The sequence below is a fragment of the Propithecus coquereli genome, unplaced genomic scaffold (genome assembly GCF_000956105.1).
Source record: "Propithecus coquereli isolate 6110/MARCELLA unplaced genomic scaffold, Pcoq_1.0 Scaffold30, whole genome shotgun sequence".
Lineage (NCBI taxonomy): Eukaryota > Metazoa > Chordata > Mammalia > Primates > Indriidae > Propithecus > Propithecus coquereli.
In genome coordinates this window covers 3553156-3566774 of record NW_012148619.1, presented here as the reverse complement: position 1 = coordinate 3566774, position 13619 = coordinate 3553156, and the positions used below count along the sequence as shown (strand labels likewise).

The following is a 13619-nucleotide window of genomic DNA, read 5'->3' as shown; positions in this document are numbered from 1 at the left end:
TTTGGCTAGGAGAGGCCAGAGGGAGTTTGGCTCTACTGGAAATTGCCCTAATGATTCTGATGTGGTGAAAAGGAGACAACTAGACCAAGCTGGGCTTGTGAGGATGGCTTGCCCAGGAGAAGGGTTTGGTCTCTTAGAAAATTGAGTCAACAAGCACATTGACTGATGTGGTATTGGCTTATGCCCTGGCAAGTTCGAAAAATGACGTAAGGCCAATTTCTTGGGTATCTGTAAATCCCAAGAATGGGGAATTCTAAAAACAAGAAAAGGAGGAATCAGAAAGGACTTTTTTTGTGCATTCCCTAATTCAAAGTAAAAGACACCCTTCTGTCCTTAACTTTTCCAAGTCTTACAAAATGAAACTGAAAAGACTTTCAGAAAACCATCACCGTTTAGCTTTTGTGACTGTAGAGAAAATTGTGTATTATAAAAGCTCAAATATTTTGAGATTTTAGGTTTAGTTGTTTGGCCTTTTTATTGGTGGAATATGATGGGGACCGAGTGATGACAAGGATGGTTGACCAAGGCTCTATGGGAGACAGCACGGCGTTAGGAGTGACAAGACCTTGCATTGGGACCTGCTGCTGTTCCTTACCAGTTATGTGGCTTCTGGCAAATGGTGTCGCCTTTCTGGGCTACAGTGTGCTCTTTTGTTAGACAAAAAAAAAAACACGGGGCTTAGAGCCTGTAGTGACAGTTCATTTGTTTAGTGCTTTTAAAAACATTTTTCTTGTTTAGTGCCTTTCTGTTCAGAGAGCTCTTCCTTCCACTTCTTTAATTTCATTTGCTCCTCACAACAGCCTGGTGGGGTAGTTAGGCTGTGCTTATTGCCCCCACATTTTACAGTGTCCAACGATGCACACACAGCTCCAGGTGGCCAAGATTGTGTACAAACCCAGATCTTCTGACTTCACTTCTTGGTTGATTTGTTTCTACTAGGTGGTTCTAGCTAACGTTTTTAGCTAATAATGTAAAAGTTCTAGAAGCACCTTTTATTTTTAACAAATAAATTAATTTTTAATTGACAAATAATTGTACATATTCATAGGGTATATGGTGATGTTTTGTTGTATTTAATGCATAGTGATCAGATCAGGGTAATTAGCATATCCATCATCTCAAACATTTATTTCTTTGTGTTGGTAATGTTCAATATCCTCCTGTAGCTATTTGCAATATATTATGTTTAATTTAAAATATTCTTTAAGGACCCTTAGCCACTTCTGGGGTGATCAGCACCATCAACACTCAGAAACCACAGAAAGGGGAATCCATTCAGGCAGGATGTTGTTTCTCTTCCTAACCGTGTATTGTTTCCAGCTTTCTATCAGTTCTTTCCTCACCCGCTTTCCCGTGGAGGTCACCGTCTTGCGCCCTGCCTCCTTGCCTTTCTGCCTGCGCTTTCACATGCTAGTGCTGACAGATCTGGCCTCTGCAGGTGCTTGTAGTGACACCAGACCTTGTGAGAGGTGTCTCCCTCCTAGGTTGGGTGTGAGTGGTTTCTCTTCTGAAATAGTCTAATCTGAAAGAAATCTCCTTGGCTGTTTGACATGGCATGAATCATAGTGTCAGAAATCCTTTCAAATCCAGGAAGGTAAGTATATTTCATTGGAGCCATCTTTCCAAACATAGGCAACCTTGAATATTTCACTTAAGATGCACTAGGGCCCTAAAAAAAGATTCATGCTCAGATAGAGTCCTTCTTTAGTTTCTGGCAGTTTGGGTTCGCAGATGAGGTTTATTTCGGTGTCACTGGCCGTGGCAGGTAGCCACATGCGGCTTTGATTTTCTAGGTTGCGAGTTTCACAGTCCACGTCTCGTAGGCGGTACCAAAAAAATTGGTTTTAAATACTTAAGTATTTTCCGCATCTTCCCTTAAACGTCACGTCCGAGACTGCTTCTCACCAACCCTGCCCTGTAGGTTAGCTGCAGCATTTTCATACTTGAGATTATATCATTCCTTGTTTGAATTTGCTCCTGAGTCATCGGTGATGGGGTGGAGGCTCTGTGTGGTCCCGGCAGTGCCTCAGTCGCACACCCCTTGTCTCCAGCACCTGACCACAGCACGCAGTTCGGGATTATCCAACGCCTGACTGCCTGATGTTTTGTTTCACAGGAACAGACAATCTACAGATAAATGTCACCCCAACTCCTGAATCGTTTCCTCATGGGAAATTGTTACCAATTTCACCAACATGGCCTTTCTCAGAAGTCGAGTCTTCCTCAGCAGCGGACAGAACCAGGACTGTGCTGGGACAGTCCCCTGACAACACAAGCTTGCCGCTGCTCGCCCGAACCCCTCCGCCCAAGACCCGCCGCAGGACTAGGGCTCATGTGGACTTCTCTTCTTCCCTTTTCCAAGGAAGCGGACACAGCGCCTCCCTCGAACCTTCCAAGGATTCTGCCGAGTCCCTGGTCCAGCCAAGGCCTCAAGAGGGAAAAGAAGCAGCTGACGCATCAGGTTCGCCTGTCACCAGCATGCTTCCCCCCGCGGCCACGGTCCCATCAGTGACGTCCCCGAGTGCTGTCCTCCCATCTTGGCCAGTTCAGGCAGGGACTCCCTCCATTTCAAAGCATCCCCCAAACTCAGACATTCTCCTTCCACCTTCATCCTCTTCATTGGCTCCTGACTCACCTCATTCCATCATCTTTTCTAAGCCAACAGAGTGGCCCACCAAAGTGCATTTAGTCCCCCACCCAGCTCCAGCTGACCCCACTTCAGGTCCGAGTGTAGCTAATCCCCTAAACCCGTTTTCTGACGAAACAGACCACACTCCATCGCAAAATCCCCAGGATTTCATAGGCACCCCTCATCTAGGTTTTTCAGGATCCTCAACAAAGCAGTATTCTAACCTGTCCCCAACAGAGGGTCCCCACTCAGCAGGCTCACCTACACCAGGGTTTGGGCGCTCCGGGGCAGAACTGGCCCATCCGTCCCCCCCTCCCCCAGCCCCTGGAAGTCTTCTTCAGCTTCCGGGTGGAACCCCCTCATGGTCAGTGTTGGAAGTGGCTTCGGGTCCTGCGTCCACACAGCCAGTCAGAGCTGAGGTGCCTGAAAGAGTGCACGATGGGGTGTCTTTGCCGACTTTTAAGAGCACAGCAGCAGCGACCCATGAGGCTGAGTCTCCGCTTTTCCAGACTGCAGAATCAGTGGCCATAGACATGACCAGCAGCAGACAGCTAGTCCCTGCTACTACCAATGACTCTGCTAACCCGCTGCATTTGTCAGCAGCTCCAGAGAATTCCGGAAGGCCCGCCCATTCAGCAGAACACACATCTTCCTCTTGGGTGCCTTCTCCTCTGCCTTTTACCACACCAGGTCAAGGGCGAGCCATGCTCTCTAGAGTGGTTCCCGCGTCACCATGGAACAGGACAGCTGACTTTCCCTCCACGCTCACTTTCCTCCAGCCTGCAGAGAGTCATGCCCTCCCACCCCCTGTGCCGGGGGTGCCCACTCCTCCAGAAGAGGACAGTGATGGGGCCCTTCCTACCGCAGCTACAGACTTCCTCCTCTCAAGCAGAATTCCTCGTCTTTCAGTGACTTGGACAATTCCCCCGTGGAAAGAGGACAGCGTGACAGCCATTTTAAGGAAAAATGAAAAGGCAAATGTGACAGTTCCTCTCCAGGCCCTTTCAAGTAAAGAGGTTTCGAGTCTTCACACTGTAAATGGATTTGTCTCTGATCTCAGTGCTGACTGGAGTTCGTCTGCTGTCCTTACAGCACCCGAAACAAAGCTCCCTCCTCCAGGATCACCTCCACCTCCCACGCCTGCCGTACAAACAACCTGGACTGTTTCCCCATCTCCTGGCTTTTCCAGCACCAAGCCAGAGACGTACACAGCTACTGTGGGCCATTCAGAGTTGCCAGCTTCAGCTTCCAAACAGGTGACAGCAATTCCCTCCCCCACTGATGTCTATGATTTCGCAACAATGGGAAACATGAAAAAGCCAGCAACCACAGATGTTTTCTGGAGTTCTCTTTCATCAGTAACTGGATCCCTTTCCACAGAATCAACAATATCTGGCTTGCAGCAGCAAACAAATTATGATTTAAATGGACATGCAATTAACTCCACAAGTTGGGCAACCCATTCAGCTTCCACAACTCCTCCCCGTGGTTTAACTTCAGCTGACAATACAATAAAATCTCAGGATTTTAAAGATGCTGCTGGGCAATCAGTGACTGCAGAAGGCTTTAACATTCAGGATCTAGTCCTTGGAACAAGCACTAACCAGCCCGCACAACAGTCAGACAGGGCTGTGGTTGGAAACTCTACAGACCTCTGGCCCACAAACAATAACAGCCATTCCAGAGACTTCCAAACAACTGAGGTTGAATATCACCCATCCACAAGTCAACGTTCTGCATCTCATCTACAGTTGCCAGCCCAGCCAACACATCCTCTTTTGCTAACCTCACCAAGTTCGACTTCTACATCTAGCTTACAGGAAATGCTTTCAGATGGAACAGATACAGGTTCCCAAATTTCCAGCGACATCTATCCACCACCTGTGATAAATGCTTCCATACCATTCCAGAGCATCCTGAGACATCACTCTACTGCTGAATCTCCTCCTATATCAACCAGTGCCTTTTCCAGGACCCTCTCCAAAGTGCTGCAGGCTTCTCAGCACCCCAAGAAATGGACAGGTGCAGCCACTAGTGGAGGTAGTTTGTTTCCTGGTTCCCCCAAAACAGGTATGACTGCTTTTGTAGCCAGAGCATCTTCAAGCTCAACACAGATGCCAGCTTTTCTCTGAAGGAGCACAAACCCTCTTTCAGGAGTGAGCTAGCACCCCCAAATAGTCATGTCATTGATCTTCTGTCCACCTGATGTTTTGAAAGTGTTCAGAATTTGTGTCCTCCTTGTCAACCACAGCTTTGCCATAAGTGGCATTCTCATTATGGTTAATTGACTAAAGGAGCCTAAAGTTGTTTTGAGTAAGTTCTCCCCACTGCAAGCCCAGAGTGCAGAGACTTTTCACCATAGCAAACCCGTAAGTTACATCCATCCATCATCAGAAAAAGTGATGTATACATTCTAGGCCAATGACAGATGTTGCTTTTTGTCTCTTTACAGTGGACTTCTTGGTGTCATCCAAGGTAGAGCCAACAGCAGCAGCAGCGGCAGCAGCAGCCACGTTGTTTCTGCGGAAACCAAGTCCACCGGCGCTGTCTGCAGCTCTAGTTGCTAAGGGTACTGGCAGCAGCCCTTTGGCTGTGGCCTCAGGATTAGCCAAGAACAGTTTGACCACTACTCTACCTAAAAATGTCACAAACAAGGTGGCATCTGGCCCAAAGGCAACACAAGGGGCACTCCATACAGCCTTCCCATTCACGCCAACCTACATGTTTGCAAGAACAGCACACACCACGAGCACACATACAGCCATGCAAGGGAACACAGGCACTGCCTCTGGCCTGTTGTCCACAACACACCTCCCCAGGAAACCACAAGCCATGCACACAGGCTTCACAAACCCCACCAACCCGGAGATGCCCAGAGCATCCACCCCCCGCCCGCTGACAGTCACAGCAGCATTGACATCCATGACAGCCTCAGTGAAGGCGACCCGGTTGCCACCCTTGCGGACAGAAAACACAGATGGTGCTCTTCCTGCTGCATCGGCTGCCGTGGTCACAACTGGCAAAATGGCATCCAACCTGGAGTGTCAGATGTCCAGTAAGCTCTTGGTGAAGACAGGTATGAGTCCACTGTCCTTCTGATTTTACTTGAAAGCAGCAAGCCTGGCCTCAGAGATGTAACAATTATTTTCCTTTTAGATCAGTGGTTCTCAACCAGGGGCGATTTTGCTCCTCCTCCCCCAGGGGACATTGGCTGTGTCTGGAGACATTTTTGGTTGCCATATTTGGGGTGATGCTACTGGAATCTAGTGGGATAGAGACCAGGGATCCTGCCCCTAGGACAGCCCCTGACAATGAAGATTAATCCAGCCTGAGACATCCATGGGGCTGAGGCTGGGAAACCTTGATCTTGATTATCAAGTGTCAGAGAAGAAAGGAGGAGCCTTACTGACATGGATTCTAGTCCTAGGATCAGTCCTGATATCGGAGGCCACTGGGAAACCACAGTTGGCCCGCTAATCTGAGAGTGCAAACATGCACTGTTTTTGCCTGTAGAGCAACTCAATGATGTCTCACATGAATGTGTGATGATGCAGTTTGTAAAATACAAGATCTTGGGAAGTGCCAGAGTTCAGAAAGGCTTTTTGTCATGTGTTTTCTCAATCAGCAGATAGTACAAGTACAGCTACTGCACATGATGTGGGAGCCTAGGATTTCTTTTGATGTAAAAAGAAGACTCAAAAACAATGGGGTGGGCAGCCCTAGAGCTGTGAGCAGAGCCGGGATGCTGTCTTTTCAGGCCCCACTCCCCAGTGGTAGCAAAGCAGGCCTAGAATGCACGGGGTGCTTTTAATAGTGTGGCAGCGTTTGCTATAAAAAACATTAGACAGATTATTTGAAAGAGCGTGCCAATGCTGAATGCTCGCATGCCGCCTTCCTCCTCACCCCACAGAGAATTAAATGAAATGATATCTTGAGACATATCCTACTCTAAAATGGGAAATTGTAAAACTAGGCATAGCAGAAAGTATAGTATCTCTTTCTATTTCTCAGGAAATTATACCATCTAAGATTCCACTTCCCCTGCCCCGCTTCCCGCCTGCTCTCCTCTGAGTGGCAGGCAGCCTCTAGCCCCCCAGTTGCAGAAACCTAAAATGTTCTCCTCTCTCTCTTCTCCCCTAGCCCCCACCCCAGCCACATCTAATCAGTCACAGTTCCTTTCGCTTCTACCTCCTGAATATCCCTCCTCTCTATCCTAGCTCACACTGTCATCATCGCTCACCTAAATTTCTGCACCAACAGCCAAATTTATCTCTGTGCCTTCAGACTTCCCCCCCTCCAGTCTGTTCTCCAGTCTGCGTCAAGGGAACCTTCTAAAATGCATTCTTTCCTTAAAACTCTTCATTTCCCATTGCCATCAGGGCCAAACCTAAACATGTACAGGAGTCCTTCCTTAGCTGGGGATACATTGCGGGGTGCCTGAAACCTTGGATAGTACCAAACCCTATATATACTGTGTTTTTTCCTATACACAATACCTATAATAAAGTTTAATTTATAAATTAGGCACAGTAGAGATGAACAACAATAACTAATAATAAAATAGAACAAGTATAGTAATATACTATTATAAAAGTTATGTGAATGTTCTCTCTCTCTCTCAAAATATCGTATTGTACCATAATAACCTATTTTTAGACCGAGGTTTACCAAGGGTAACTGAAACTGTGGAAAGCAAAACCGTGGACAAGGGGCAAGCACTGTATACTGAAATATTTCACTTCCCTCCTGTGCCTTTGCACTTGATATTTCCTCTGCTGGGAGTGAGTGCAGGCAATCCCTTCTTCCTTAGCCAAGTTCACTCCTGTTATCCTTCAGGATGCAGCTGAAGCATCAGTTCCTATGGAAACCTTTCCTGATCCCTAGCCCCTTGCCCAGCTCAGGGCTGGACGCTCCTTTTAAGAGTTCCAAGAGCATCATAGGTTTTTCTTCAAATAGCACCTGTAACATTCAATTACAAAGACCTCTTCTCCATCCTGTCTCCATGTCTGTCTCTGTCCTGCTGTGAAGTGAGGACCGTACTTTCCTGACTCGGGGTTGTTTGAGGCTGCAGCACCTAGCTCAGGGCCCGCACCTAAGTAGGCTGTCCATAAATGTTGTTGCAGGAATTTCATTGCATCCAGAGAAGCCACTGCCGATCGTGGCTTTCACAGTCAGAGGCAGCATCTGTCAGAAATGAACTGCCATCAGCATACCAACCCTCTCTCCATTAGGGCCACACAGAAGGCTAGGGCCTTCTTCCCTTAGGACTTCAGCAGGACCAACAGAGCTACCACTCCAGCCCGTCCCCTCGTTGGTTAGCCCTGTGCTTGCCAGCTTTACTCAGAACTTGCAGAAGGTAGCTGCTGGGAGGAGTGGTTGATTATGTGGCCGCCATCCCCTGATTGCCATGCTTCTGTTTTGCCCCACAGTCCTCTTTCTGACCCAAAGGAGAGTGCAGATCAGCGAATCCTTGAAGTTCAATATAGCCAAAGGGCTCACGCAGGCATTGCGGAAGGCTTTCCACCAGAACGATGTCTCCGCTCACGTACGTAAGCCCCCTGCTTGTAATCAGGCCAAGTCTGCCTCTTGAGTACAAAGTACATTTACACTGTTTTCCTCCTTTCTAGGTACCATAACCACACTGGCCAGAAGTAGAATCTTTCTTCATTTTGGCAAATAGCTAATCTAATGCATGTTGGCTGGAGACAAAGGTCACATTTTGAGATGGGAAATTGAGACGAATTGCCTTATGTCTAGATTTTTTTAAAAGCCTAGATATACTGTTTCAAACTGTCCCATTATCTCATCATTTGGGGAAAGTGTTTAATATCGTTTGTATAATCCCTAGAAACCGTCCATTGCTTTTTTCCTTTATCTTCCTCATGTTACAAATAGTGATTTATTTATGGACATTTAAAAATTATTCCAACTTGTAAATCGAGTCTAACTTTGCTTAAATTGCCAGCAGCAGACAGAGAAGTAAACATTTTTCTTCTCTCCAAACGCTTTAATGCCAAGTACTGTTCAACGAGCCCTGGCTGATTTCGATGGCATATCTGAGTGATGGAAGCTTTGCTTTACACTCTATGGATTTGCTTCCAAGTTTTCAAGCAGTAAATGCAATTGGCAGTTGGTGGACTCCCTTTTGCACCAATAAAAAATAATGCTCTGGCTTCTTTTTTGATGTTCTGTCCTCCAGCTGCACTCAGCTTGGTGATCCCTCCTGACCCATCACACCAAGGACTAGGAAGGAGATTTCGCACGTGGTTTATTGGTCATTGTCAATCTCTTTTATACAATTCTGGCCAAGAAAGAAAGAAAGAAAAAAAGGAAAAGGAAAGAAAAGGAAAAAAGAAAGAGAGAAAGAAAAGAAAAAGAAAAGAAAAGAAGGAAAGAAAAGAAAGAAAGAAAAGAAAAGAAGAAAAAGGAAAAGAAAAGAAAAAAAAGAAAAAAAGGAAAGAAAGATGTTCCATGAGAAACTTCTGTGGTTTTCTGCACAGAAACTCCATTTGGAATTTGAACATGTGAATGTTCCCATTTAGTTGCCTGATATGATTTTCACTAAATTTCAGTCATTCTCAAACTACGTTTTTAGTTTTGGTCTTTTCTGCATATCATCAAAGTATTAGGTTTTTAAAAAATGGGTTCATTTTTTTTAGGCTGGGCACAGTGGCTCACACCTGTAATCCTAGCAGTCTGGGAAGCTGAGGTGGGAGGATTGTTTGAGCTCAGGAATTTAAGACCAGCCTGAACAAGAGCAAGACCCCATCTTGACTAAAAATAGAAAAATTAGCCAGGTGTCATGGTACGTGACTGTAGTCCCAGCTACTTGGGAAGCTGAGGCAGGAGGATCGCTTGAGCTCAGGAATCTGAGATTGCAGTGAGCTGTGATGATGCAACTGCACTCTACCTGGCTGACAGAGTGAGAGAGACTCTGTCTCATAAAAAAGAAAAAAAAAAGGAGGATTCATTTTTTAAAACTTAAATCATTTCTTTTGAAAGGACATTTGATAATTACCATCATACATGGAAATCAGGATCATTTACTACAAATAAAAATGCGAATAATGGGAAGCAAACAGCTTGTTAAATTTAAGCTAGACGTTGTTGCCTGCAGAAGGCTCTGAGGCTGAGCCTGGTGTCCTTTGTTTGCTTAAAAAAGAAATTAGGAAGGGTTAGAAAGATGTTAAAAGCAAATAATCACTGAGCTGAGGCTTGTTCCTTGAGGTAACCAGAAGGATTGAAAAGGGAGCAGCTTTCTCACTAGATGATTTAGTGGTGTTTTGTACTGTGTCCGTGTCCCATCCTGAAGCATCCCTGTTTCAGCTAAAATTGTCTCGAACACCTTCTTTAGGAAACAGACTGAGGGAGAGCACACAGTGTGCAGGAACCAAAGCCACGCCCACCCTGCTGCAAAGTCAGTCGTCTTGCTCCCTTTGGAGAATACATGTTACTCCTAATGGAGAAGCAAGAATAAGAGGGGGGAGCAGGTGTTCAAAACACCCTGAGTTCCAGTTTTACAAGATTAAAACAGTTCTGGAGACGGACAGTGATAATGGTTGTACACCATTATGAATTTGCTTAATACCACTGATCAGCACAGTGAAATATGGTTAAGATGGTAGATTGTATGTTGTGTGTATTTTACCACAATAAAAAAATTGGGGGGCAGGGCCAAGATGATAGACTAGAAATAGCCCACACATGCTGCTCTCTAGGAGAGGATGAAAACTGCAAGTCGCTGCCCACCTGTGGATGGACTCTCTTGGAGAGAGCACTGTGGATCACCAGAGAACTGATGGGAGACACTCAGAATGGAGGAGACGAGAATGGGGAGTTCCACTTGCCAAGATTGGAAGATATTGGGGGGAGACCCCACATGTGAGGAAGGGACAAAAGAGAGAGCCCCAGAGCCCCACATTCCTTGTGTGGACACTGTGACTTGAGCTGTGAGGGGCCCCCACCACCACCGTGGGCCTCCATACTGATAGGGGAGCTGCTTGGAGACTGTATCATGAAGCTGAATCAGAGAGCAGGCTCAGCAGGGACCTGCTGGCCTCAGTTCCCAGGTTGCCGCAGCTGATGCCACTCTGAGCTCTCAGGTCCGGAGCACCCAGTCTACACAGGGATCGGCTTTGGTGCGACTGCCCCAGCACTGCCTCTTGCCTGGCCGAGGAGGAAGCAGGGAGACCAGATGCTCTCACATGCCCATGGCTGGGAACCAGGTGCCTCTCCCACCCACCAGAAAACTCGAGCAGAGCTCAAGGGGTCCCATGGTAGCAGCCTCAGCAGGACCTATGTGTGGAGAGAGCCCCAGCCATCCAGCAGCCCAGCCCCTGCGGCCCCATGCACCAACAGGTGGAATAAGCCCCCCTGACCCTGTGCGCTGCTGCACCAAGGCCTATGCTCTCTCAGACCTGAGCACTGAGCGGAGGTCCACACTGTTGTGGACCGACCCACCAACCAGCGACCATGCACATTAACTAGAGGATTAAGCCCTTTGACCTGTGCGCCACCACTGGAGGTCCATGCCCCTGTGGACCTGTGCTCCATGTGGTAGGCCACACACTCTGGCCTTGTGCACTGGCCAATGGGCCACACCCCACCCCGTGCACTGTGCAGTGGGCTGCCCCCCACAGAGCCACACACTGTGCAGTGGGCCACGCCTCTTGGTCCTGTACGCCAACCAGCAGGCCATGCCTCTGTGACCCTGAGTGCCAACCAGCAAAACAAGCCTCTCGGCCTTGCATGCCAGCTGGCAGGCCAGGCCCTCACACACTTATGGTCCAGTTCTCCACCACTACCCGCTAGCCACAAGCTGCCCCCCACTGCATACTGCCATTACACCTACACAAAGATGAAGCAAACATCTGCAGCCCTGACACCTGTGGCCACAGCCTAGATAGCCTTACCAAACCACTGACACCACCGCAGGGACACCCAGGCTGAGAAATCTCTTGCAATGCCTGCCTCAGTGGAGAGGGACTCATCCCGCTTCCTGCCAGAGCTTCCAACAACAGCCTAGGGACCAACCCACCACTCCACACGAAGATCCCCTAGCACCGGCCCAAGTCCCGCAATCTGCCCAGACACTGGCCAAGGTCTTGCAATGCATCCAGGCAACCACCAAGGTCCTGGGGCCTGCACAGTCGCTAGCCAAGGTCATGCCACCTGTATCCGTGGAGAAGGATTTGCTCAGCTCCCACCTGAGCTTCCAATAGTGGCCTGGGGACCAACACACCAATCTGAACGAATATCCCCCAGCACTGGCTTAAACTGCAACAACCACAGGGGATCAAGATGATGCAGGAGAACAGCTGGTTCTCAGTGCATCCGCCACTCTCTTGCTGGATCAGTCCTCCAGAGTATGACACAAAAGCATTATCTAGGGACCTCTCCTTCTTCTCACAAAGTAGGAGAGTTCTCAGCAAAGGGGAACAGTTGCATCACAAACCTATCAGCCCTGAGCAGAGAGAAGAAGTTTCAGATGAGAAGAAACCAGCAAAAAATTTTGGCAACATGAAAAAACAATCTTGTTCAATATCAAAGGATCACAATAGATCCACAGGAATGGACCCCAACCAAAAAGAAATTGTCGAATTCTCAGAAACGGAATTCAGAATATAGATGGCAAACAAGATGAATGAAATTGACGAGAAATTTGAAAACCAATACAAAGAAACCAAAAAAAAATTTCAGGGTATGAATGAAAAATATGAAAACTCACTAAAGAGATAGACAACATAAGAAAGGATATAACATCACTTAAAGAAATGAATGAGTCATTTAGAGAACTACAAAATACAGCAGAAAGCTTCAGCAACAGGCTAGACATAGCAGAAAAAAGAATCTCAGAGCCTGAAGACAAGGCTTTTGAATTAACCCAGCCAGTCAAAGATGCAGAAAAAAGAATAAAGAAGAATGAATAATCACTCAGAGAAGTACAGGACTATGTGAAATGAGCCAATATATGAATTATAGGTATCCTGGAGGGAGAAGAAGAAAAATCAAAAAGCATGGAAAACTTATTCAAGGAAATTATTGAGGAAAACGTCCCTGGTATCACCAGAGATTCAGATATCCAGATAGAAGATGATCATTGAATACTGGGAAGATTCATAGTGAATAAGACATTTCCAAGACACATAGTCATTAAACTAGCCAAAGTCAAAATGAAGGAGAAAATTCTATAAGCTTAAAGATGAAAGCAGCAACTAACCTACAAAGGAAAACTCATCAGGATAACAGCATATTTCTCAGTGGAGACCTTACAAGCCAGAAGGGATTGGGGCCCCATTTTTAATCTTCTTAAACAGAACAACTTTCAGCCGAGAATTTTGTATCCTGTAAAACTAAGCTTCATAAATGATGAAGAAATAAAGACCTTTCCAGACAGGCAAACACTAAGGGAATTTGTTACTACTAGACCTGCCCAGGAAATGCTCAAAAGTGCATTATACATGCAACAGCACAGTAGATACCCACCAGTGTAAAATTACCAAAAAGTTATAGCTCACAACTCTTATGAAACAATAGCACAAGAGAGAAAACAAAACGATAAGGTATCATCCAACGTGATGAACAGAACAGCATCCCACATGTCAGTACCAACACTCATTGGGAGCAGTCTGAATACTCTACTTAAAAGACATAGACTGGCTGAATGGATGAAAAAACACAACCCAAAAATTTTCTGTCTTCAAGAAACACATCTAAACTGCAAGGACACACACAGACTCAAGGTAAAGTGATGGAAAAAAATATTCCATGCAAATGGAAACCAAAAGCAAGGAGGTATAGCCATTCTCATATCAGATAAAATAGACTTTAAATTAACAATGATTACAAAAAGACAAAGAAGCTGTGCACAGTGGCTCACGCCTGTAATCCTAGCACTCTGGGAGGCCAAGGCGGGTGGATCGTTTGAGTTCAGGAGTTCAAGACCAGCCTGAGCAAGAGTGAGATCCCGTCTCTACTAAAAAAAAAAAAA

The 13619-nt window shown here is 46.5% G+C and overlaps 1 protein-coding gene across 1 annotated transcript in view; it reads left to right on the top strand.

Moving 5' to 3' along the window:
* The first annotated feature begins 1731 nt into the window (after positions 1–1731).
* KIAA1549L (KIAA1549-like ortholog) overlaps positions 1732–13619 on the top strand; it is a 127127-nt gene continuing 115239 nt past the window's right edge. Inside the window, 6 exon segments of the mRNA XM_012649545.1 lie at positions 1732–1765; positions 2117–4651; positions 5082–5390; positions 5393–5447; positions 5449–5705; positions 8059–8174. Coding sequence (XP_012504999.1) covers positions 1732–1765; positions 2117–4651; positions 5082–5390; positions 5393–5447; positions 5449–5705; positions 8059–8174 — 3306 coding nt within the window.